The sequence below is a fragment of the Gekko japonicus genome, unplaced genomic scaffold, assembly GCF_001447785.1.
Source record: "Gekko japonicus isolate JY-2015 unplaced genomic scaffold, Gekko_japonicus_V1.1 scaffold291, whole genome shotgun sequence".
Lineage (NCBI taxonomy): Eukaryota > Metazoa > Chordata > Lepidosauria > Squamata > Gekkonidae > Gekko > Gekko japonicus.
This window is the reverse complement of record NW_015175978.1, coordinates 522,728-543,972: the sequence shown is the minus strand read 5'-3', so window position 1 is coordinate 543,972 and position 21,245 is coordinate 522,728. Positions and strand designations below refer to the sequence as shown.

Here is a 21,245-nt window from a genome sequence, read left to right as displayed (position 1 = left end):
TTCACACAAAGCACAACACAAAAGCGTTCAGACCTCAAATGGCAGCGGAAAAGCTGGTTGAGACAAAGACACGATGAAGGAGAGCAAGGCGGGGAGACAGGTGATCATAGGGATGCCGCCTTTTAAGCACAATAAGTCTCTCTACTAAATTGAAACACCTATTTAGATCTTCTACACCTTTGTTCCCCACATTCAGGTACCTGCCCTGGTTACAGATGTAGGGATGTATGAACTTTCCTATACTGAATCAGACCCATTGGTCCATCAAAGTCAGTATTGTCTACACAGACTGGTAGTGAATCCCCAGGGTCTCAGGCAGAGAATGGTCTTTTCACATCACCTGTAACCTGATCTTGTTAACTGGAGATGCCGGGGATTGAACTTGGGGACCTCGTGACTGAGCCGCGGCCCCTCCCCGGCATACCACCTAACTTCTTAATTTTGTTTGCAGCTGTACTTGAAGTGCAACATTTCTTCTAGTTCAACTATGGCTTGTCCAAGCTGGACAGAAGCCCAGAAGCACCTTAAAGATAAGCCAAATTCATTTCGGCGTGAACTTTCACAAGTCAAACCTGTACTCTTTAGGACAAGAAGTATACATCCATCAAGCTTGGTTAAATAGTCAGAGGAATTTGCAGGGAGGGGAAGAGATATTACAAAGAGAGACTGGTGTAAGATTAAATCAAAAGAGGGATGAGCTTACCTACTCTGATTTCTCTCTTGACTGGACGTTGTTTTAAATCAGCCTCGCTCTGTAATCTGCCCCCCCCCCATCCTTCTGACTATTTAACCAAGCTTGATGGATGTATACCAGGAGGCATCAGAGGAAGCGGGCTCCGACTCACTAAATCTCATGCTGAAATAAACTTTCCTCATCTTTAAAGGTGCTACTGGGACTGCAGTGTAATTTTGCTACAACAGGTCAACACGTCTGCCCATCAAGAACGTTTGGCAAAGTTGGTTGATCTCTGACCCCCTCAAAGATCCTAGATAGAACAAGACTCCTTGTCGCTACAGGACACCACCACGTTTTGGCTAGACATAGTCACCACCAGTGCCAAACCCCCCTTCCCCCGGGGGTCCACTAGTTTGCACAAAGAACTCAGGGATCATCACATGCAAAGCTTTGGAGAAATGATCGTCGTAACTCTCTCTTGGTGATTCTGACACCTTCCCCCTCCCCAATTTGGCAGGAAGCAACCGCCACCTCAACGGACGGAAGTGAGACACTTGAGCTGCTTCCTCCAAAGGGGGGGGGGCTGAACTGGCTCACAGAATCATAGAGTTGGAAGGGATCTCCAGGGTCATCTAGTCCAACCCCCTGCACAATGCAGGAAATTCACAAATCCCTCCCCCCACACACCCCCGCAATGACCCCTGCTCCACGCCCAGAAGATGACAAGAGACCTCTAGGATCCCCGGGCAAACTGGTCTGGAGAAACATTGCTTCCTGACCCCAAAGTGGCAATCAGGATTTCCCTGGGCGTGCAAGAAAGGGCCACGAGAACTAAACACTGAGGCAACCCTTCCTGCCTTCCTTGTCATGATGTGCCTAAGTCCACAGGATCAGCCCTACGGACAGATGGCCGTCTAGCCTCTGTTTGGAAACCTTCCAAGAAGGAGAGCCCACCACCTCCCGAGGAAGCCTGTTCCACTGAGGAACCACTCTAAATGTCAGGAACGTCTTCCTAATCACCAAGAGAGATATTTCATCGAAGGCTTTCATGGCTGAAGTTCATTAGTTGTAGATTTTCCGGGCTGTACGGCCGTGGTCTTGGCATTGTAGGACCTGACGTTTCCCCAGCAGCTGTGACTCGCATCCTCAGAGGTATAACACAGAAAGGTGGAGTACTCTCTGTGTCAAGGTGAGAAGAAAAATGGTAGGCAGGCAATTTATATCTACTCAGGAAGGTGGGGTAGGGCTGAGTCATTATCTTGTAGGAGTTCCCCAGGCTGTGACATGCTAATGGCGCAACTAATGGAGAGCCAGTTTGGTGTAGTGGTTAAGTGCGCGGACTCTAATCTGGGAGAACTGGGTTTGATTCCCCACTCCTCCACTTGCTCCTGGCTGGATGACCTTGGGCAAGCCGTAGTTCTACCTCAGCTGTTCTTGAAAAAGAGCAGTTTTTGTCAGAGCTCCCTCAGCCCCACCGACCTCACAGGGTGTCTGTTGTGGGGAGGGGAGGGGAAGGGAAAGGAGTTTGTAAGCTGCTCTAAGACACCTTTGGGTAGTGAAGGGCGGGGTATAAATCCAATCCTTCTTCTTCTTCTACCTCCCAGGGTGTCTGTTGTGGGGAGGGGAAGGGAAAGGAATTTGTAAGCCACTCTAAGACACCTTTGGGTAGTGAAGGGTGGGGTATGAATCCAATCTTTTCTTCTTGGGCAGAGCCAGTTTGGTGTAGTGGTTAAGTGTGCAGACGCTAATCTGGGAGAACTGGGTATGATTCCCCACTCCTCCACTTGCACCTGGCTGGATGACCTTGGGCAAGCTGTAGTTCTACCTCAGCTGTTCTTGAAAAAGAGCAGTTTCTGTCAGAGCTCTCTCAGCCCCACCTACCTCACAGGGTGTCTGTTGTGGGGAGGGGAAGGGAAAGGAGGTTGTAAGCCACTCTGAGACGCCTTTAGGTAGTGAAGGGCGGGGTATAAATCCAATTTCTTTTTCTTCTTCTTCTAATGTTTTGCCAAAAACTCTTCTGATATTCTGGTCCGACCTTCTGGGGCAACAGAAAATAACTCCATACCATCCTCTATATGACAGCCCTTCAAGTACTTGAAGATGGTTATCGTATCACCTCTCAGTCGTCTCCTCTCCAGGCTAAACATACCCAGCTCCTTCAACCTTTCCTCATAGGACTTGGGTCTCCAGACCCCTCACCATCTTCATCGCCCTCCTCTGGACACGTTCCAGCTTGTTGATATCCTTCTTGAATTGTGGTGCCCAAAACTGAACACAATACTCTAGGTGAGGTCTAACTAGAGCAATGCCTCTAACAAAGCAATACCTGCATGATCTGGACACTATACTTCTGTTGATACGACCCAAAATTGCATTTGCCTTTTTAACTACAGAAAACCCAAAAATCAATTTCAACCCACCTTTCTCCTCCCTCCCCCCGCCCGCCACACACACTTTGACTCAGACAGGAAGATCAACACCCACCTTGTTTCCTTCAGGCCCTCAGACTCTATGACCTGCAGGATCTGTTTTGGGGTCATAGGTCCATCTGAGTAGTTTTCAAGCACCTTGAAAGAGAAGAAAATATATCCCCAGTTTAGTCTTTTTAAAAAGTTATTATTACACGATTTGCTCCCTGATTTTCTTTTTTTTCTTTTTTTGGTCAAACATTTTTATTATCAGGATATAATATCATTTCCAACTTAAAAACATTTCCCCCTTTTATTCATTTTATACCCTTTCCCCCTCCTATCCTCCCCCCCCCCTCTACTTCAGGCTTCCCGCAGTGCTCTAACCTCCCATCCAGATTTTCCATTTTCTCCTCACTTATCCATTGTTTTATCATTACATCTATCAGGTAACATTATCTTAAACTAATATTTCTATACTTTCAACTACTTCACAGTTCTTATAACCTTAATAGTTATCAAAGCAAAATAAATTGTTTTTCACATCCCAGTATTTCTCAAAATACTCTTTAAAGTCCTTCCAGTCAGCAAAGAATTCTTCCGCCTCCTGATTTTTAAGTTTCCTTGTCAATTTGTCCATTTCAACCATAAAAAGTAACTTTTTTATCCATTCCCAAATCTCCGGTATTTTTTTTTGTTTCCAACATTGAGCATAAGTCATTCTAGCAGTTGTAATCAAGTACCACATCAAAGTCCTCTTTATTATATTCACTTCTTCCATTTTAAGTCCCAAGAGTAATACTTCTGGTTCCTTCTTAAATGTACATTTCAATATTTTTTCCATCTCATTATGGACCTCCGTCCAAATTTTTTTTGCTTTTTCACAAGTCCACCACATATGGTAAAAAGAACCTTCCTTTTTTTTACATTTCCAACATTTGTGAGACATATTACTACTTATATATTTGCTATCTTTTTGGGTGTCATATACCATCTATACATCATTTTATAACAATTTTCTTTTAGATTATTACATGTTGAAATTTTCATTGCATTTTTCCACAAAAACTCCCAAGATGACATATATATTTCTTTATTCATATTGCTTCCTGATTTTCTGACATTACAAGGGCAACTAACGATTTGAAGTATACATGATAAAATCACATTTTAAAGACCATTAAAATCAAGCCCCTTCCCAAAGACACATCATTAAAACAAGTGAAACAACTAAAAAACTTTCTAGCATGGGTATTACTGGCACTCATTAGGAATCTATACTCTGAAAGTATCCCTCAGATTCATATACCTGGTAGCTCCACCCTCTCAAATCCAATCCGAGTAAGAAGGGGCGTTAGGCAGAGCTGCATCTTGGCCCCGCGTTTATTTAATTGGTACAGAAAAGCTTTCCATCCTAGCCAGGAGGACTGTAGATCCTGCTCTCCTCAGCCAAGTGGTCAGCCTGTACCTTATTCAGCATACACAGACGATCTTGTTTTATTAGCCCATACTCTCAGAGAAAATATTAAATGAGTTTTATGATTCCTGCATCAAAGGATATCCTGAAATAAAGTTCGAAAAAACAAAGGTACTGATCTTCTCTAAATCCAAACCTAAAAAAGGACACGTTCTTTATCCTTGCGGGGAAACATTTTTAAAACCATTAAAATCAAGCCCCTCAAACACACATTATTAAAACAATTTAAAAGCAGAGTTAAAACACACACAAAACATAAAAACAGCAATTAAAACACTGGTTAGGAAGGATCATCGAAGGGATGCCAAACAAAATAAGTCTTCACCCAATGGCAGGAGACGGCAACAGAAGGGGGATACATGAAACTCCCTGGGGACAGAGTTCCAGAACTTTGGTGCCATGAACAAGACCCTCTCCCAAGTTGCCACCCACTTAGTCTCAGGCCTACTCTACTCTATAAACCTAAATCCACAAAACAGAACAATGAACTACAAGGCCACAATCTGGCTATAGAACTGAACTCTTCTACAAGACGGGCCACCAGTCCCAAACAGTGTTCCCTCTAAGCTGAGTTAGTGTGAGCTAGCTCACAGTTTTTTAGCCTCCGGCTCACACATTTTTGTCTTAGCTCAGGAAGGAGGGCTCTGGAGCAAACTGATTGATGCAGTCACCAAATCGCTTGCTCACAACTTTAATGCCAGTTGCTCACAAAGTAGAATTTTTGCTCACAGGACTCCACAGCTTAGAGGGAACATTGGTCCCAAATGCATGCCTCTTCCTATCTGAAATTATAGGAGCAGATTGGCCTGCTCTTTTATTCATAGCTTAGCTAAAACTGTGATTCACTGCCCATTCGGCAAAGCAGTGCTCAATGGGGAATAATCTTTCCGTATACAACTACCAATATCTTCCACTGGAACAAGAACAGCAGCAACAAAAAGCACAAACTGTCAAAAAACAGCCCTTCTTTGCAGCAGAGATAGCGTCTTCACATTATGTTCAAAGCACCAGACACCACTGGCACAACACGCACGAGTCCCTTGTCCTCATTATAGGAGTGGGGGTCTTCGAAAGGAGGCATGAGGCAATCCACTCCAGTCTTGTTGAAAGTTCTGATGTATTTATGTAAGTGGAGAGCAGGGAAAGCCACTGAGACAGGCACAGAATGGGGCTTTCTTTGCCCCAAAAGTTCTCTCCTCTTTTTTAAGGGGACAGCTCAAATCAAACATCTGAAATGTGTTTATCTTCATGTTCACAAGACCCTCCCTAGGTTTTCATCCAGAACAACTGTTTTCTATTCTTATTGCGCTGCTCCCAATCTAGAGCGTAAAGGTAGACAATAAGCAGAACCAGATGTTACTCCAACTTCCATGCCAGACCAAGGAAGAGTGAGACTTCCCCATTAAAAGCTCAAGATCTTGCTTGTTAAGTCAAGGGGGAAAAAATATAAAAACATGGCTGATCCACCAGGCTTGGTGGCATGGAGACCTGCCCGCAGCCCAACCTAACAGGCAGGATCACAGGGGAGAAAAAAAGTGTTATATGCTTTCTCTGGACATGACATACAGTGCTGGCAAATTTCTACAAATATCTTTTCCTCCTCTTTGTCATAAAACGGCTGGAAGAGCCTATTATTTACTTACTTTCTCCCCAATGGAGACCGAAAGCAGCTTACATCATTTCTCCCCTCTTCTGTTTTATCCTTACAACAACCCTGTGAGGCAGCTTACCATGAGAGTATGCAACTGACCCAAGGTCACCCACAGCAAGCTTCCACGGCACCAGTGGGGATTCAAACCTGAGTGTCCAAAGTCCAAAAAATACCACTATACCATGCTGGCTCTATGCCCATTTCCAGCCCAAAGGTTAGACAAACCTCTGACCTGTTCTTCAATCATAAGAACATAAGAGAAGCCAATGTTGGATCAGGCCAATGGCCCATCTAGTCCAACACTCTGTCACACAGTGGCCAAAAATACCAGGGGCCATCAGGAGGTCCACCAGTGGGGCCAGGAAACTAGAAGCCCTCCCCCCCCCCCCCCCCAGGCACCAAGAATACAGAGCATCACTCGCCCCAGACCGAGAGTCCCTATCTATACCTTGTGGCTCATAGCCACTGATGGACCTCTGCTCCATATGTTTATCCGATTCCCTCTTGTAGCCGCCGCCACCTCTTGTGGCAGTGAATTCCATGTGCTAATCACTCTTTGGGTGAAGAAGTACTTCCTTTTATCCGTTCTAACCCGACTGCCCTATGTAGATTTGCAGTTCCAGAGGTTTTGTGTCAGTTACATTATATAACTACTTCTGTTCCTAAGGAAACACCTTGTGATTTTGCCTGAACAAAGTAAAGGTGGAAAATGTTACCTTTTGGGGTTTTGGTGAGTAAACACACAACACGTTAGCCTACCATATACCACATCTGAAATCCTTATTTGAGTACAGACAAAACTTTCTACAGCTTTCAGTCCTGCTTCAGAGTAGAAACACAAAAAATGCTGTGGGCGTATAGTATGCAAGGCACACCGAAAACAATGGCGAACAGAAGGTTCCGGGAGTACAAACTGCAGACGCCTTCATGGGAAGTGCAGCCGGATCAATGGAGATTCTCTGCTACAAAAGAATACTCACTCATCATTCTCCTTCACCACCAAAACTGAATGACAAACCTTCCTGCCAGGCTCCAGCTGAGAACCTGTTTTTTTTTGGGGGGGAGGTGGGAGCATAAGCAATTTATATCCACAGTGAGATACCACAAGTCTTAGAAAATGGTAATACCCAGAGCTGTGAATTTATCTGGGCTAGGGACTAGGAACAAGAAACTCATGAAGCACACACAGGTAAATGTAATGGAAGCTCCCAGGGAAATCTAAAAAAAAAGTGTTAAACCGCATGGCGCGGTAGCAAGCTATTCTAATTCCGTGCAAGAGTTACACTCTTAAGTGATCCAGTTTCCCAGGGGAATGCAGAATGGGCTCAGGGACAACCAGCCTTCCTTACCAAAAAATAAACCAAATCTTGGTGCATGGGGAGGCAAGCTGCAGTTTGCACCTGCGAAACAATAAGCCAGTGCTTTGTCACAAAGTTTAAAATCTTAGCCCAAAAAGAATTTAGCAGGTAGCCCCCATGCCCAAGGATAGCATGGGTCAGAAAGCTGCATGCCAGATTACTTGAAACTCAAATTCATGCTGAAAGACCATCCTAACAGCATTGTGTGCACCAAAATGCATGGTGACACGATTGAGGTTTATAAGATTATGCTTGGGAAAGAGCAGGTAGAGAAAGAGGTACTTTTCTCCCGTTCTCACAATACAAGAACTCGTGGGCACTCCATGAAATTGCTGAGCGGTCGGGTTAGAACGGATAAAAGTACTTCTTCACCCAAAGAGTGATTAACACTTGGAATTCACTGCCACAGGAAGTGGTGGCGGCTACAAGCATGGACAGCTTCAAAAGGGAAATAGATAAGCATATGGAACAGAGGTCCATCAGTGGCTATTAGCCACAAGGTATAGATAGGGACTCTCGGTCTGGGGCAAGTGATGCTCTGTCATATTGGTGCTTGGGGGGGTCAACAGTGGGAGGGCTTCTAATGTCCTGGCCCCACTAGTGGACCTCCTGATGGCACTGGTATTTCTAGCCACTGTGTGATACAGAGTGTTGGACTGGATGGGCCTTTGGCCTGATCCAACATTGGCGTCTCTTATATTCTTAAAATAAACGAAATCACACTCAGTGTCATAGACGCACGCTCCCATGGGGCACTCCTTTTGCAGACAGGAAACTTGTTCATACCTTAACACAAACTACAACAACTGCAACTATCAACAGCATTGCAAGTACTGCATACCATACGGACTAGTATGTGAACAAGACTCCTGGGTATAAAAACCGTAGGATGCAATTTGCAGAGCTTGTGTGGACATTACCGGGGGGGGGGGGAATGGGTTAGCTGGACAGAGATCACGGTAGTTTGCTCCAGGTCAAAAAGCGAACACACATTTCCTCCTGGAAAGGGAAGAACCAACAAAGTAAGACAGCTCCACCCAACTCTTCTTAGAAACGTTAATAATGGAAGCAAAAATAAATATTTCACGGCATCCCCGCCTCCCGTACCAGACACTCATTATCAACGAATGGCGGCTGCACCAGCTCTTTTGTTAGATTATCAGTGCGGGTTTTTTTATCTTCATAAGGAACTTTTGCAGAATTACTCTGAACAGCACACGAGGGAAATAACTTCAGAGTAGATCAATGGACTGGACAAACTTGCGAAACACACTTCTGATCTAGGCAGGCCTGACACCTCAGAATCCTGGGCCGCTCCTTCAGTGGGCCCTCTACCAGGATTAGCTGTTTGTCTTTGGCAGATGTTTACTTACTACATTTATACCCCACCTTTCTCCTCAATGCGGACCCAAATTGGCTTGCATCATTCTCCTCTCCTCCATTTTATTCTCATAATAACAGCCCTGAGAGGTACAGCAGGCTCTGAGAGTGTGTGACTGGCCCAAGGTCACCCAGCAGGCTTCCACAGCAGAATGGGGACTTGAATGTGGGCCTCCCAGTTTGGTGTAGTGGTTAAGTGCGCGGACTCTAATCTGGGAGAACTGGGTTTGATTGCCCACTCCTCCACTTGCACCTGGCTGGATGACCTTGGGCAAGCCGTAGTTCTGATAAGAGCTGTTCTTGAAAAAGAGCAGTTTCTGTCAGAGCTCTCTCAGCCCCGCCTACCTCCCAGGGTGCCTGTTGTGGGGAGGGGAAGGGAGTTTGTAAGCCGCTCTGAGACACCTTTGGATAGTGAAGGGAGGGGTATAAATCCAATCTCTCCTTCTTCTTCTTCCCAGATCAACATGCTGGCTTTGAGTGTCATCCAACTGTGTCTAACTGCAGGGCTGCAAAGGATCTGACATTCTGGGGACCCAGTAGCCACACTCAAAAAGCAACCCTTCGAAAGCTGTTCTTAAGGAAAGGCCAAAGATTTCTTTTCAATGGACTCACCCTCGGCCAGAGAAACAAACTCACAAACCAGGTGTGGGGAAACAAAAGCCTCTGACTCCGAGATGATAAAGCAGCCTGAGTTTGAGCCAGAAACTGGCACGTAAAGACTTCGAGCGCATAAAGCAGTCTCCAGACAGGCGAAACCGGGTGTCCAAGAGCAACCACATTTAGCCTGTTCTAACAGCCGAGATTAACAAAAAAAAAAGGCAGAATGAGCCCATCTGTTTTTGAGAGGCACACCGTGACTGAACCATCACCTGGAACTTTCAGCCACCCAGGAAAAGAGGGGAAAGGGAGAGGAAACAGCCTACAACCTTCTCCTTTGAATACGGCTTGAAAACTCTTTGCGGACCACCTCGAGCACTGGAAGCTCAGCAGCAAAGTATGCCAGGTGTCTCCATGAAGCGTTTGACCCACAAAGATTAGCACGCCTGGGCAAAACGCGGACGGAAATATCTCCCTGCACCTGAAGGAAAGCCAGAGACTCTGCCCACGCAGGCGACCAGCAGTACGGCGGCCTAACTCTGCTAAATTCCCGTTCAGTAGAATCATGGAATGTTAGAGTTGGAAGGGACCTTGCAGGTCATCTAGTCCAACCCCCTGCACTCTGCAGCAGCACAGCCGAAAGATAGCCCTACAACCTACCCAAAAGATGGTCGCCCAGCCTCCGCTTGAAGACGTCCAGCGAAGGAGCATCCACCACCTCCCGAGGCAGACTGTTCCACTGCTCAACCACTCTTACAGTTAAGGAAGTTCCTCCTGATATTTAGCCCGTAACAACTCCCTTGTATAACTTCCACCCATTAGATCTCGTTTTGCAATCCGAGGCAAGAGAGAATAGATCTGCTCCATCTTCTACATGACAGCCCTTCAGATATTTGAAGACTGCAATCATGTCCCCTCTAAGCCTTCTCTTTCCCGGGCTAAACATACCCAACTCTTTCAGACTTGGATTCCAACCCTCTCACCATACTGGTTGCCCTCTTCTGGACACGCTCGAGCTTGTCAACATCCTTCCTAAAATATGGTGCCCAAAACTGGACACTGTACTCCAGGTGAGGCCTGACCATAGCAGAACAGAGCAGAACAACGTCTTAGTCAAGTGCCTCCTAGTCAAGATGAAACATCAAAGAAATGTTTGTCTGGATTTCGAAGCTGCTATGTCCACGGAGTTCAGAATGTCACCCACCAAATTATTTTTATATTTATTTCATTTAGGTTATTCTCACTGAAACTCAAGGCGGATGACATAGGGTAAATCAAGTCCGATGAACGGGATGGGATGTCTGGTGAATGGTGCAATAGGGTTTGGACAACAGAAATGGGAAAACAGACAGACATCTCAAACAGGGGTGAAACATGAGCTTTCAAACACGATACCTTAAGTGGCATAGAAGCTACCTAGTTTGGCGCATACTTACAGTGACAGGCAGCAACACAGCTGTACAAGCCACAGTCCCTAACACAGGGGTGTCGAACTCATTTGTTATGAGATCTGGATCTGACATAAATGAGACCTTGTTGGGCCGGGTCATGTGTGTCATAAAATATAATGTCAGGTAGCGGAGATATAAACTTTGTAAAGGACACAAACACAAAGGGTTTTTTTACTTAAAATAAAAACATGCCTAAAACATTAGCACTCTTGCAATATTTTGTTTATTTAACAGTGACACCTCTTGCTCTGAATTACTGCATCAAAATGTCTGTGCTGTTGCGATCTTGAATATACTGTTCAGGTGTGCATCTGTAAGCTGCAAACCTACAATGATGCAGCAGCAGCAAAACTGGAAGCAGCAGCAAAAGAAAGCCAGTTCCACTGCAGGCCTGATAGAAGCCCTCTGGGGGCCTGATCTGGCCCCCGGGCCACATGTTTGACACCCCTACCCTAACCCATTCCCAAGGCAACTTTCTGACTATTTCATAACAGTACAGCTCATTTGCCTGTGCATAAAGTCCCCCCCCCCCCGCCACCCACCAGCTCAGACAGAGAGCTTGGGGTAGGGTGAAAGCTCATCTCTCGTTTCCGCCAGCTCTGGAAAAGCAGTGAGAATCTCTTCTTGCTTTCAGCTTCCCTGACGCTTGGCACAAAGCCAGAATCACTGAGCCAGCGTGAGGAAAGACTGGGAGCAATGAGGAGGAGCCAAGCTGTTTCCAACTTTCTGCAACACCAAAAGTGAAGAAGTGATGTCCCTCCCCCTCCATCCTTTGTGTAACCAGAGGACATGAATGGGGGGGGGGGAGGCAGAAGAAGCCTCTTATATCTGACAATGAGAGAACCCCCTCAGAATCCCTGCAGTGCCCGGAAAACTTGGGGGAGGTCCCTCACTTCACTGTAGACATCTGTGGGCGGGAGAGGTGGTGGCTGAATGTTATAACTGTTATTGGCAAACTGGTCACCTCGTGTGTGGACCAGTGTAGACAGGGAAAACAACCTAGATTGCTGTATGGACACACACAAAATGAGTACACACACCCTCCATACTAGTTTGTTGATCTATACATGCACAGTTTAGGAGGAGGAGGAAAAGAAGAAGAAGAGGAAGAGGAGATTGGATTTATACCTCGCCCTTCACTATCCGGAGGAGTCTCAGAGTGGCTTACAAACTCCTTTTCCTTCCCCTCCCCCACAACAGACACCCTGTGAGGTAGGCGGGGCTGAGAGAGCTCTGACAGAAACTGCTCTCTTTCAAGAACAGCTCTGACAGAACTATGACTTGCCCAAGGTCATCCAGCCAGGTGCAAGTGGAGGAGTGGGGAATCAAACCCGGTTCTCCCAGATTAGAGTCCGCGCACTTAACCACTACACCAAATTGGCTCTGCTAAAAAAAGTTCCATTACCATACAAACAAAACAGGGGGGGGGGGGAATCCAGTAAAAATTATTTTGCAGTCTGCAAAGCCCCAGAGAAAATGGAAGGGAAAGATTACTTCCTGAACTCAGTTTCTCGATGTAGCAGTAAAAGCACGCAGCTGTATAACCCAATGCCTGCAAGAAGCTGAAAATCTCATCTGCAACAGTTCTGCTTTGCGTGAGCTGGGAAACGCTAAGAGTTTAGAAGGAAGGAACTAGCACACTCAGTTGGGGCATATATCCTCCAAATAAACCTGGCCACTTGTCATTTCTCCATATTCCTCCTCATGCTTTTTTTTTAAAAAACCCACAGGCGTGTGTGCGGACGAGCAGTGTTAGTGGCTGCCATCTGAAACAACCATGCAGCCCAAAAAGGCAGGCCTCCGGTTCGGCTTGCAGGATTCCCATCACAGGGTGAAACTCTTTTGCAAGTTTCACTGCTAAGCAGACTCCAGAAAACATTTCCCAGAGGAGGAGTCAATATTGAAGGAAGCCTCCAGCAGTACTAAATAAAAACAGAGTATCTTCAGGGTCTTACGTTCATTTAAACAGAAGGCTTTTCCTTGGGAGTGAAAGGTTACTATTATACCACGTTGCACAGCGCACAAAACTAATCCCCAAGCCTCTGACAAAATAGACAAATTCTGTCAGTACCTCGAGGGGAGATATTTTAAGAACAGATATTGAGAAATCTAATCAACGCCTAACAGCTGTTGGCAGCTTATTCAGGGAGAACGCCTTCTCTCTCACCACTGTAAATGGAAACATACATTTGTACACATGCATCTTAATAGACAGGAGTGCACGCCTCTCTCTTAGTTGTCACATTATAATCTGTTCATCTTCACCTCGCGCCTGCCTGGTACTATGGACAAGACTGCAGAAGTCTCGGCTTTTTTCGGAAAAGAGACCTTCCGCCTTGAAAAAGGAGGTTTATCTTCCTTATAGGAGCCAGACTGTAGAAGCCGCCCGGAATAAATGGCCGACAATTAGTAGGCCTAATATTTATCTACTTCATTTATAGCCCCACTTTTCTTCCAAGGCCGTTTGCATTGTATTGTCTCTCCTCCATTTTACCCTCACCATAACCCTGCAAAGTGGTTCCAGGTGGTCGGCCGTGTTGGGCTGAAGCAGCAGAACAAATTCAGAGTCCAGTAGTGGCACCTTTAAGACCAACAAAGGTATATTCAAGGTATGAGCTTTCATGTGCGTGCACACTTTTTCAAATACACTGGAATGGAAGGTAAGGTTCAAACTTATAGACGAGGCTGAACAGCCTCTGTCTGTAAGTTTAAACTCTACCTTCCAGTAGAGCCCGTTTGGTGTACCGGTAGTGGTTAAGTGCGCGGACTCTAATCTGGGAGAACCGGGTTTGATTCCCCACTCCTCCACTTGCACCTGGCTGGATGACCTTGGGCAAGCCATAGTTCTGTCAGAGCTGTTCTTGAAAAAGAGCAGTTTCTTTCAGGGCTCTCTCAGCCCCACTGACCTCACAGGGTGTCTGTTGTGGGGAGGGGAAGGGAAGGGAAAGGAGTTTGTGAGCCACTCTGAGACTCCAAGTGAAGGGCGGGGTATAAATCCAATCCAGTTTGGTGTAGTGGTTAAGTGTGTGGACTCCAAACTGGGATAACTGGGTTTGATTCCCCACTCCTCCACTTGCACCTGCTGGATGACCTTGGGCAAGCCATAGTTCTGGTAAGAGCTGTTCCTGTCACAGCTCTCTCAGCCCCACCTGCCTCCCAAGGTGTCTGTTGTGGGGAGGAGAAGGGAAAGGAGTTTGTCAGCTGCTCTGAGACTCCTTTTTTAAAAGATTTTTTTCCCATACTACGAGACTAACAACTACAAAAACTAACAACACTACAAATACTACAACACTAGACTAAAACCTAAGCTATACAAGGATCATATAAAAAGATTAATCATTAGCTGAAACAAAGTTCCCTTTCTGTTATAATTATTGGAATGGCGTAGTTTCTTATCACTTCTCTAGCAACTAACGTTTAAAAAATTAAATCAGGTAAGTATGGCTTAAACATTTTACATTCAGAGTTATATTATTTCGGTTTCTTTCTTCTGAACTTTTTGTCAAAATTTTATCGGACCTTCGCTCTGAGACTCCAAGTGAAGGGCAGGGTATAAATCCAATCTCTTCTTCTTCTTCTTCTTCTTCTTCTTCCATTCCGATGTATGTGAAAAAGTGTGCCTGCACACGAAAGCTCATACCTTGAGTAAACCTTTGTTGGTCTTAAAAGAGCCTATGAAGTACGTTTGGCTGACGAAGGGTGCGTTCAGACGGGGGCTTTACATCGGTATAGGTGCCGGTTGCAATCGTTGTACTCACCGGCATTCAGACGGCGAACATCTGCCTCCTGTCCCTAACCGGTGTAAAGCCCTTTACACCGTTGCACTCTGCCACTAGGTCCCCAAGTAGTGGTATCCTGAGTGCAACGGTTGTAAACACTGTACCTCGTCGTCTGATCGCTCTCCACTGTTGCACAGCTACTTCCGTTCGGAAGCCTCAGGCTTCCAATTTTCGGCCGCCATTTAAGGATGGCGATATGCGCTTGGGCGAAGCTTCGCCCTGCCGTTTGTATAAAAAAAGAAGAGAAGGGCCTTACTGTAGCATTTTGGAGGCGTCCGGGACCTCCGGAAGGCTACTGTGCTCTTTAAACTTTAAAGGTAAGTCCTTACCTTTAAAGTTTAAATGTACAACAGGGTTTTTTGCGCATGCGCGAAGATCGTCATTCTATGGATGGCTGCCTATGCGCATGCGCAAACTAAGTAAAAAAAACTGAAGACGAGTGTGGACAGGGGTATTGCAATGGCTTCCGCTGTGAGGGAGGTAAGTGTGATCGCGTTTATGCCGGCAGAAACGCCCCGTCTGAACGCACCCAATATGTGACCGGCCCAAAGTCACCCAGCAAGCATCCATGGCAGAGTGGGAATTCAAACCTGGGTCTCTCAGAGCCTAGTAGTCACACATTTAACACTGGCTCTCCTGTATGAACTGAATGCAAATATAATGCAGGGCTTGACAAATCCCAAGTCACCATGGCACCAAGAAATTTCACTGTGATGCCTAGCATTTTTATGCAATTATTTTATTGTAGTGTCTCTCGATAAAAAGCACAAAGCCTATTTATAATTTCTCATCAGAATATGTCTTGTTATACGGCATAAAAACATGCGTGCATGAAGTTCTTGTCACTGCTTGTTTATGTGTTAACTTTACACCATTCAGTGGCGATGGACGAATTAATTTCTTAAACACTGGCTTTCTATGCAGGCTCCAACAGTCAATTAAATGGCACTTTTAAAGCAACAAAAGAATGATCAGAAATGGGGGGGGGATTAGGCTGGGGTTAAAGGTTAGCTTTTTGTTGTGACAATGACAACCGGGGTTACCTTTATATTTGTTTATATACAATACTTCTGTCACAGCTTTAATAAAGCTACAAAAAACTGTGAAGAAGTTAGGTTTTGTGGTAGGAAGAATTCAAAAATATGATAATTAATTCATAAAACTCTGAACACTGAAAAGTGGGGCTGGCTCCTACAGCCAAAGAAAACTTGCCAAAGCCTCATATATGAACTGTGGTCTACGTCAAGTACTTACAGAAAGAGAATATGATACACAGCCTCTTTTTAAAAGACTTCATTCTCTTGCACTGGGGAAAACGCTGTCCTGCAGAAGGAAGCAGCCCTTTCCACTCAAATAAGGGGTCATGATTCCCAGCTTGTCACAGGGCATGTTGTCTTTGGTTGTGTTCCTCCACCAAAATGTGAATCAGAGATCATTTTGCTACAGCCAACTGGGAACTACAGGGATGAGAAGAAGCTTAGCTAGAGATACCACTGCCAAGTGAATTTTTTTTTTTTTTACTGCCTTACCGTTACACGTTGTCACTCACTGGGGCAGAGACTCAAGAGGTCTACACCAGAATGACCGCAAAAAGGGAAAAGTTCTCCCCAAAAAGAGTTTAAAATATGGTAACTGTCATGCCCTGGGGTGTCCCCTGGCCTTGGAGGAACACTCGCCGTGTTGGCTGAGGGCTTCGGAGGGAAGCGAGAGCCTCAGACGTGGAAGGGTCGGGGAGTTTCGTCACTCCCCGAGTCACCTTCCTTGGGGTCGACAGCCACGTCCCCGTCTCTCTCTCTCGCTTGCCTAGCCAGTCGCCTCCAATATCCTCCTCGACTCTCCTTGCTTCCCTCCTTTTATCCTCCCCGCGTCCCTTGGTAACACCCCCCCTTTCTCTTCCCCGCCCTCTTACTGCTTCCTCCACCTGTCCGTCACCTCTTCTATCACCCCTATGGTGTGTTTCTCTCCTAGTCCCGCCCTCTTGTGATTCTCCCTGGATCTCGCCCTGAGTCGGGGAGTATTGGGGAGTGGCCACTTCCGGTGAGCCTAAGGAGCCCGACGCCGTCTGCCGCGACGTCTCCAACCGTTCTCCCTTAGGTAAGACCGGACTTCTCCAGTCGCCTCGCACTCGGGACCGTGCGCATCCCCCTTGTGTCGGCGGCTGAGGAGATGAGCCCGTCTCCGCCCTTTTCTCTGTCGTCTTTCTCTGTGGAGGGAGTGGGGTGGGCCGTCCAAGGGCTCCTGGTTGTCCGCCGGCAACCTGTCCCAGATGACGGCAGCTGCGACCCTCGTTGCCCCCCGAACTCTCTCCCCAGGGAGTTACGTCTTGCGGGACAGTACAGTAACCATTAGATAAGACTTCTGCTCTATCTGTGGATGGACACACACGTCCACTTTCATGGCCTCTTCCAGTTAAAATGGACACAGGAGCCAGCCATAAAGGACTTCTCAGTCCTACCACCAAGAGAAATCTGTTCTTCCAAACTTTGGCAGAACTACTCTCCACGCACACCCATTGCGGGGGACAGAGTACTGCACGGGAACCCACACTCCTGTCCCGTCTCAATCGCTGAGGCATCTAATCAGATTATACACGGTATTTCATGATTCCGTGCTGTTTTAATCTGTCATTTTTAAGTGTTTTTTTAAATTGTATTGTATGCTGTATTAATATTCTTGAGACCTGCCCTGAGCCTGCTTGCGGGGGTGGGGGGGGGGGCAGAACAGCAGTCTAATAAAATAAAATAATTTAGAAGGCACCTCTCTTCATCTGACAGAATACAGCAGGGGTCTACAGAAACATCTCAAAACTGCCTGTACTCATTTGAAAAGAAACATGGGTTTCTCCCTATTCTTTCTCCGGTTCCTTCCCATTCCTACAAATGCATGTGGAAATATAAAACATCATGCACGCAACACTCAAGATACTTTGCATACTTTTCCTAATAAGAATTTACTGGGGGACAGGGAGAACAAATGGGGGGATGCATGAAATAACCTCTACGCTGGCTTGGGAGCCTGGATACTTACTCGTTGACTCCCCACTCCTCCACTTGCACCTGCTGGATGGCCTTAGAATCATAGAACGTTAGAGTTGGAAGGGACCCTGCAAGTCATCTAGTCCAACCCCCTGCACTCTGCAGCATAGCCGAAAGAGAGCCCTACAACATACCCGAAAGATCGTCATCCAGCCTCCGCTTGATAACGTCCAGCGAAGGAGCATCCACCACCTCCCGAGGCAGTCTGTTCCACAGCTCAACCACTCTTACAGAACTTGGGCAAGCCACAGTTCTATCAGAGCTGTCAAACCCGGTTCTCCCACAATAGAGTCCACGCACTTAATCACTACACCAAACGGGCTCTAAACTATCATTGCAAGCCACCCTGAACCACAAAAAAAAGCAGAGCATAAATGTTTTAACAAATAAATGTAAGAGTCTGCTGCACTTTGCTCCTACTAATGGACACACAAGACACCCAGTCCGGTTCCCTGCTGGGGGAGAATCCCCCCCCCCTTTTGCTCAGAAAGGACCTTCTGTAGCCTTATCTTCACACTTCCATAGAACATAGGTTTCAGAGGGCAGCCATGTCAGTCTGCAGTAGAAGAGCTGGATCCGAGTCCAGTAGCACCTTAGAGAGAAGATTTCCGGTGTATAAGCTTTCGAGAATCAAAGCTCTCTTTGTCAGGCACAAGTCAGGATCAATGCTCCCTCTAGGCTGTGGAGTCTTGTGAGCAAAAATTCTACTTTGTGAGCTACTGGCATTAAAGTGGTGAGCGAGCGATTTGGCTGCTGCATGAATTCGTTTGCGCTGGAGCCATCCTTCCTGAGCTGAGACAAAAATGTGTGAGCCGGAGGCTAAAAAACTGTGAGCTAGCTCGCACTAACTCAGCTTAGAGGGAACACTGGTCAGAATGGAGATCCTGGCATCTTTATGTCCCAGACAGAAGGCGGGAAGGGTGTGGCAAAGAAGGAACTCAGGACGCAGAGGCACAATGCAAAAATATAGATCCAGGTGGGCAGCCATGTTGGTCTGAAGCAACAGAACAAAGTCTGAGTCCCATGATGGCACCTTTAAGACTAACAAAGTTTAATTCTGCATATGAGCATTTGTGTGCATGCACACTTTAGATACTGAAGAAGTATCCATGCACAGTTGCACACTAAAGCTTACACCCAGTCAGGGCTTTTTCTCTTTTTAAAGAGGTGCCAAAACTCTCAAGAGGGAAATGAAGTTTTCAGTTTGTATACTGAAGACTCGTGAACTTTTGAACATTTAAAAAAAAGAATTTTGTCAGACAGTCACGTCCCTCCAGAAAAAAAGCCCTGCCAGAATTAAACTTTGTTGGTCTTAAAGGTGCCACTGGGCTCAAACTTTGTTCTAGTGCAAAATATAACAAGCTTGGTTAGACCAAGGGAGAAATGCTTAGGGACTGAACGTTAGCATCTATAGAACAGCTACCTGCAAGTCCAGCAGCACCTTAGGGACAGCAAGTTTTCCCAGGGTTTGAGTTTTCAAAAGTCAAAATCAGATACCTAACAAAGGGAGCTTTGACTCTGGAAAGGAGACGAAGGGAAAGGTCTCCGCCTGAGACCCTGGAGAGCCTCTGCCAGTCTGAGGAGCCAATATTTATTTCATTAAACTTATGAATCGCCCACCCTGCAAGCAGGCTCTAAGCAATTTCCAGCCTTATAAAGCATTTAAAATACAATCAATATATATATAATTAAGCTTGCCAACAGCTTTCCAAGACTAACTTTGGTAGACCGGGGGGGGGGGGGGGGGGGGGAGGAGGGTCTGATGCCGTATAAGGCAACTTCACGTGGGACGTTTGTACCCACCAAATCTTGTTGGTTCCTGTGGGGGCTGCTATGATCATGAGAGGAAAGGTTGGAAGGCTTAGTTCTTAGTACTTATTTCTTGCAGCCCTTTCTTACACGCTCATAGAAATGCTGATCGCCACTTTGGTGTCAGGAAACAGTTTTTCTCCAGGCAAGTTTGGCTGAGGATCCTGAAGGGTTTTTTGTCCTCTTCTGGTCATGGAGCAGGGGTCACTGGGGGTGTGTTGGGGGGAGGTATCTGTGAATTTCCTGCCTTGTGCAGGAGGTTGGTCTAGATGACCCTGGAGGTCCCTTTGATGATTCTACCAGACTCGAACCTAGCCGCACTCCCAAAGAGAAGCAGCTCTGCTCTACCCTGCAACCCAGCCCCCTTCCAAGACTGCGTGCCTGTGTGTTATACGTGTGGGTGGGGGGGTACAAACAGCCACCCAGGAACGCTCCCTCTAAGCTGAGGAGTCTTGTGAGCAAAAATTCTACTTTGTGAGTTCCTGACTGTAAAGTTGTGAGTGGGCGATTTTACGCTGCTGCATAGATCAGTTTACTCTGGAGCCATCCTTCCTGAGCTGAGACAGAAATGTGTGAGTCGGAGGCAAAAAACTGTGTGCTAGCTCACACTAACTCGGCTTAAAGGGAACACTGGCAGCAACCAATACAGGGGGGTACAGACAGCCACCCAGGAACGCTCCCTCTAAGCTGTAGAGTCTTGTGAGCAAAAATTCTACTTTGTGAGCTCCTGACCTTAAAGTTGTGAGCGGGCGATTTTTGGCTGCTGCATCAATTAGTTCGCTCTGGAGCGCTCCTGTCTGAGCTAAGACCAGCATGTCCGCGCTGGAGGCTAAACATTTGTGAGCTGGCTCGCACTGACTCAGCTTAGAGGGAACAGTGCTCTGGAGCCCTCCTGCCTGACCTATGGCAAAAACGTCCGAGCTGGAGGCTAAGCAACTGTGAGCTGGCTCGCACTTAGCTTGGAGGGAACACCGCCCCACCAGGCGCTTAGAGGGAACAGTGCTCTGGAGCCCTCCTGCCTGACCTAAGAGAAGCATGTCCGTGCTGGAGGCTAAGCGACTGTGAGCTGGCTCCCACTGAGTCAGCTTACAGGAAACACTGCTCTGCTCTGGAGCCCTCCTGCCTGACCTAAGAGAAGCATGTCCGTGCTGGAGGCTAAGCGACTGTGAGCTGGCTCGCACTGACTCAGCTTAGAGGAAACAGTGCTCTGGAGCAGTGTTCCCTCTAAGCTGAGCGACTGTGAGCTGGCTCGCACTTGACTCAGCTTAGAGGGAACACACTGCCCTGTAGCCCTCCTGCCTGAGCTAAGAGCATGTCCGCACTGGAGGCTAAGAGATCGTGAGCTGGCTCGCACTGAGTCAGCTTAGAGGAAACACTGCCCTGGAGCCCTCCTGCCTGACCTAAGACCAGCATGTCCGCGCTGGAGGCTAAGCAACTGTGAGCTGGCTCGCACTGCGTCAGCTTAGAGGGAACACACTGCCCTGGAGCCCTCCTGCCTGACCTAAGACCAGCATGTCCGCGCTGGAGGCTAAGCGACTGTGAGCTGGCTCGCTCTGGAGCAGTGTTCCCTCTAAGCTGAGCGACCGTGAGCTGGCTCGCACTTAGCTTGGAGGGAACACCGCCG

The 21,245-nt window shown here is 46.8% G+C and overlaps 1 protein-coding gene across 1 annotated transcript in view; it reads right to left on the bottom strand.

The window, feature by feature from the left end:
- ASXL1 (additional sex combs like 1, transcriptional regulator) overlaps positions 1 to 21,245 on the bottom strand; it is a 56,682-nt gene that overhangs the window by 31,920 nt on the left and 3,517 nt on the right. Inside the window, exon 2 of the mRNA XM_015426170.1 lies at positions 3,161 to 3,243. Coding sequence (XP_015281656.1) covers positions 3,161 to 3,243 — 83 coding nt within the window. The remainder of the gene's footprint in view (positions 1 to 3,160; positions 3,244 to 21,245) is intronic.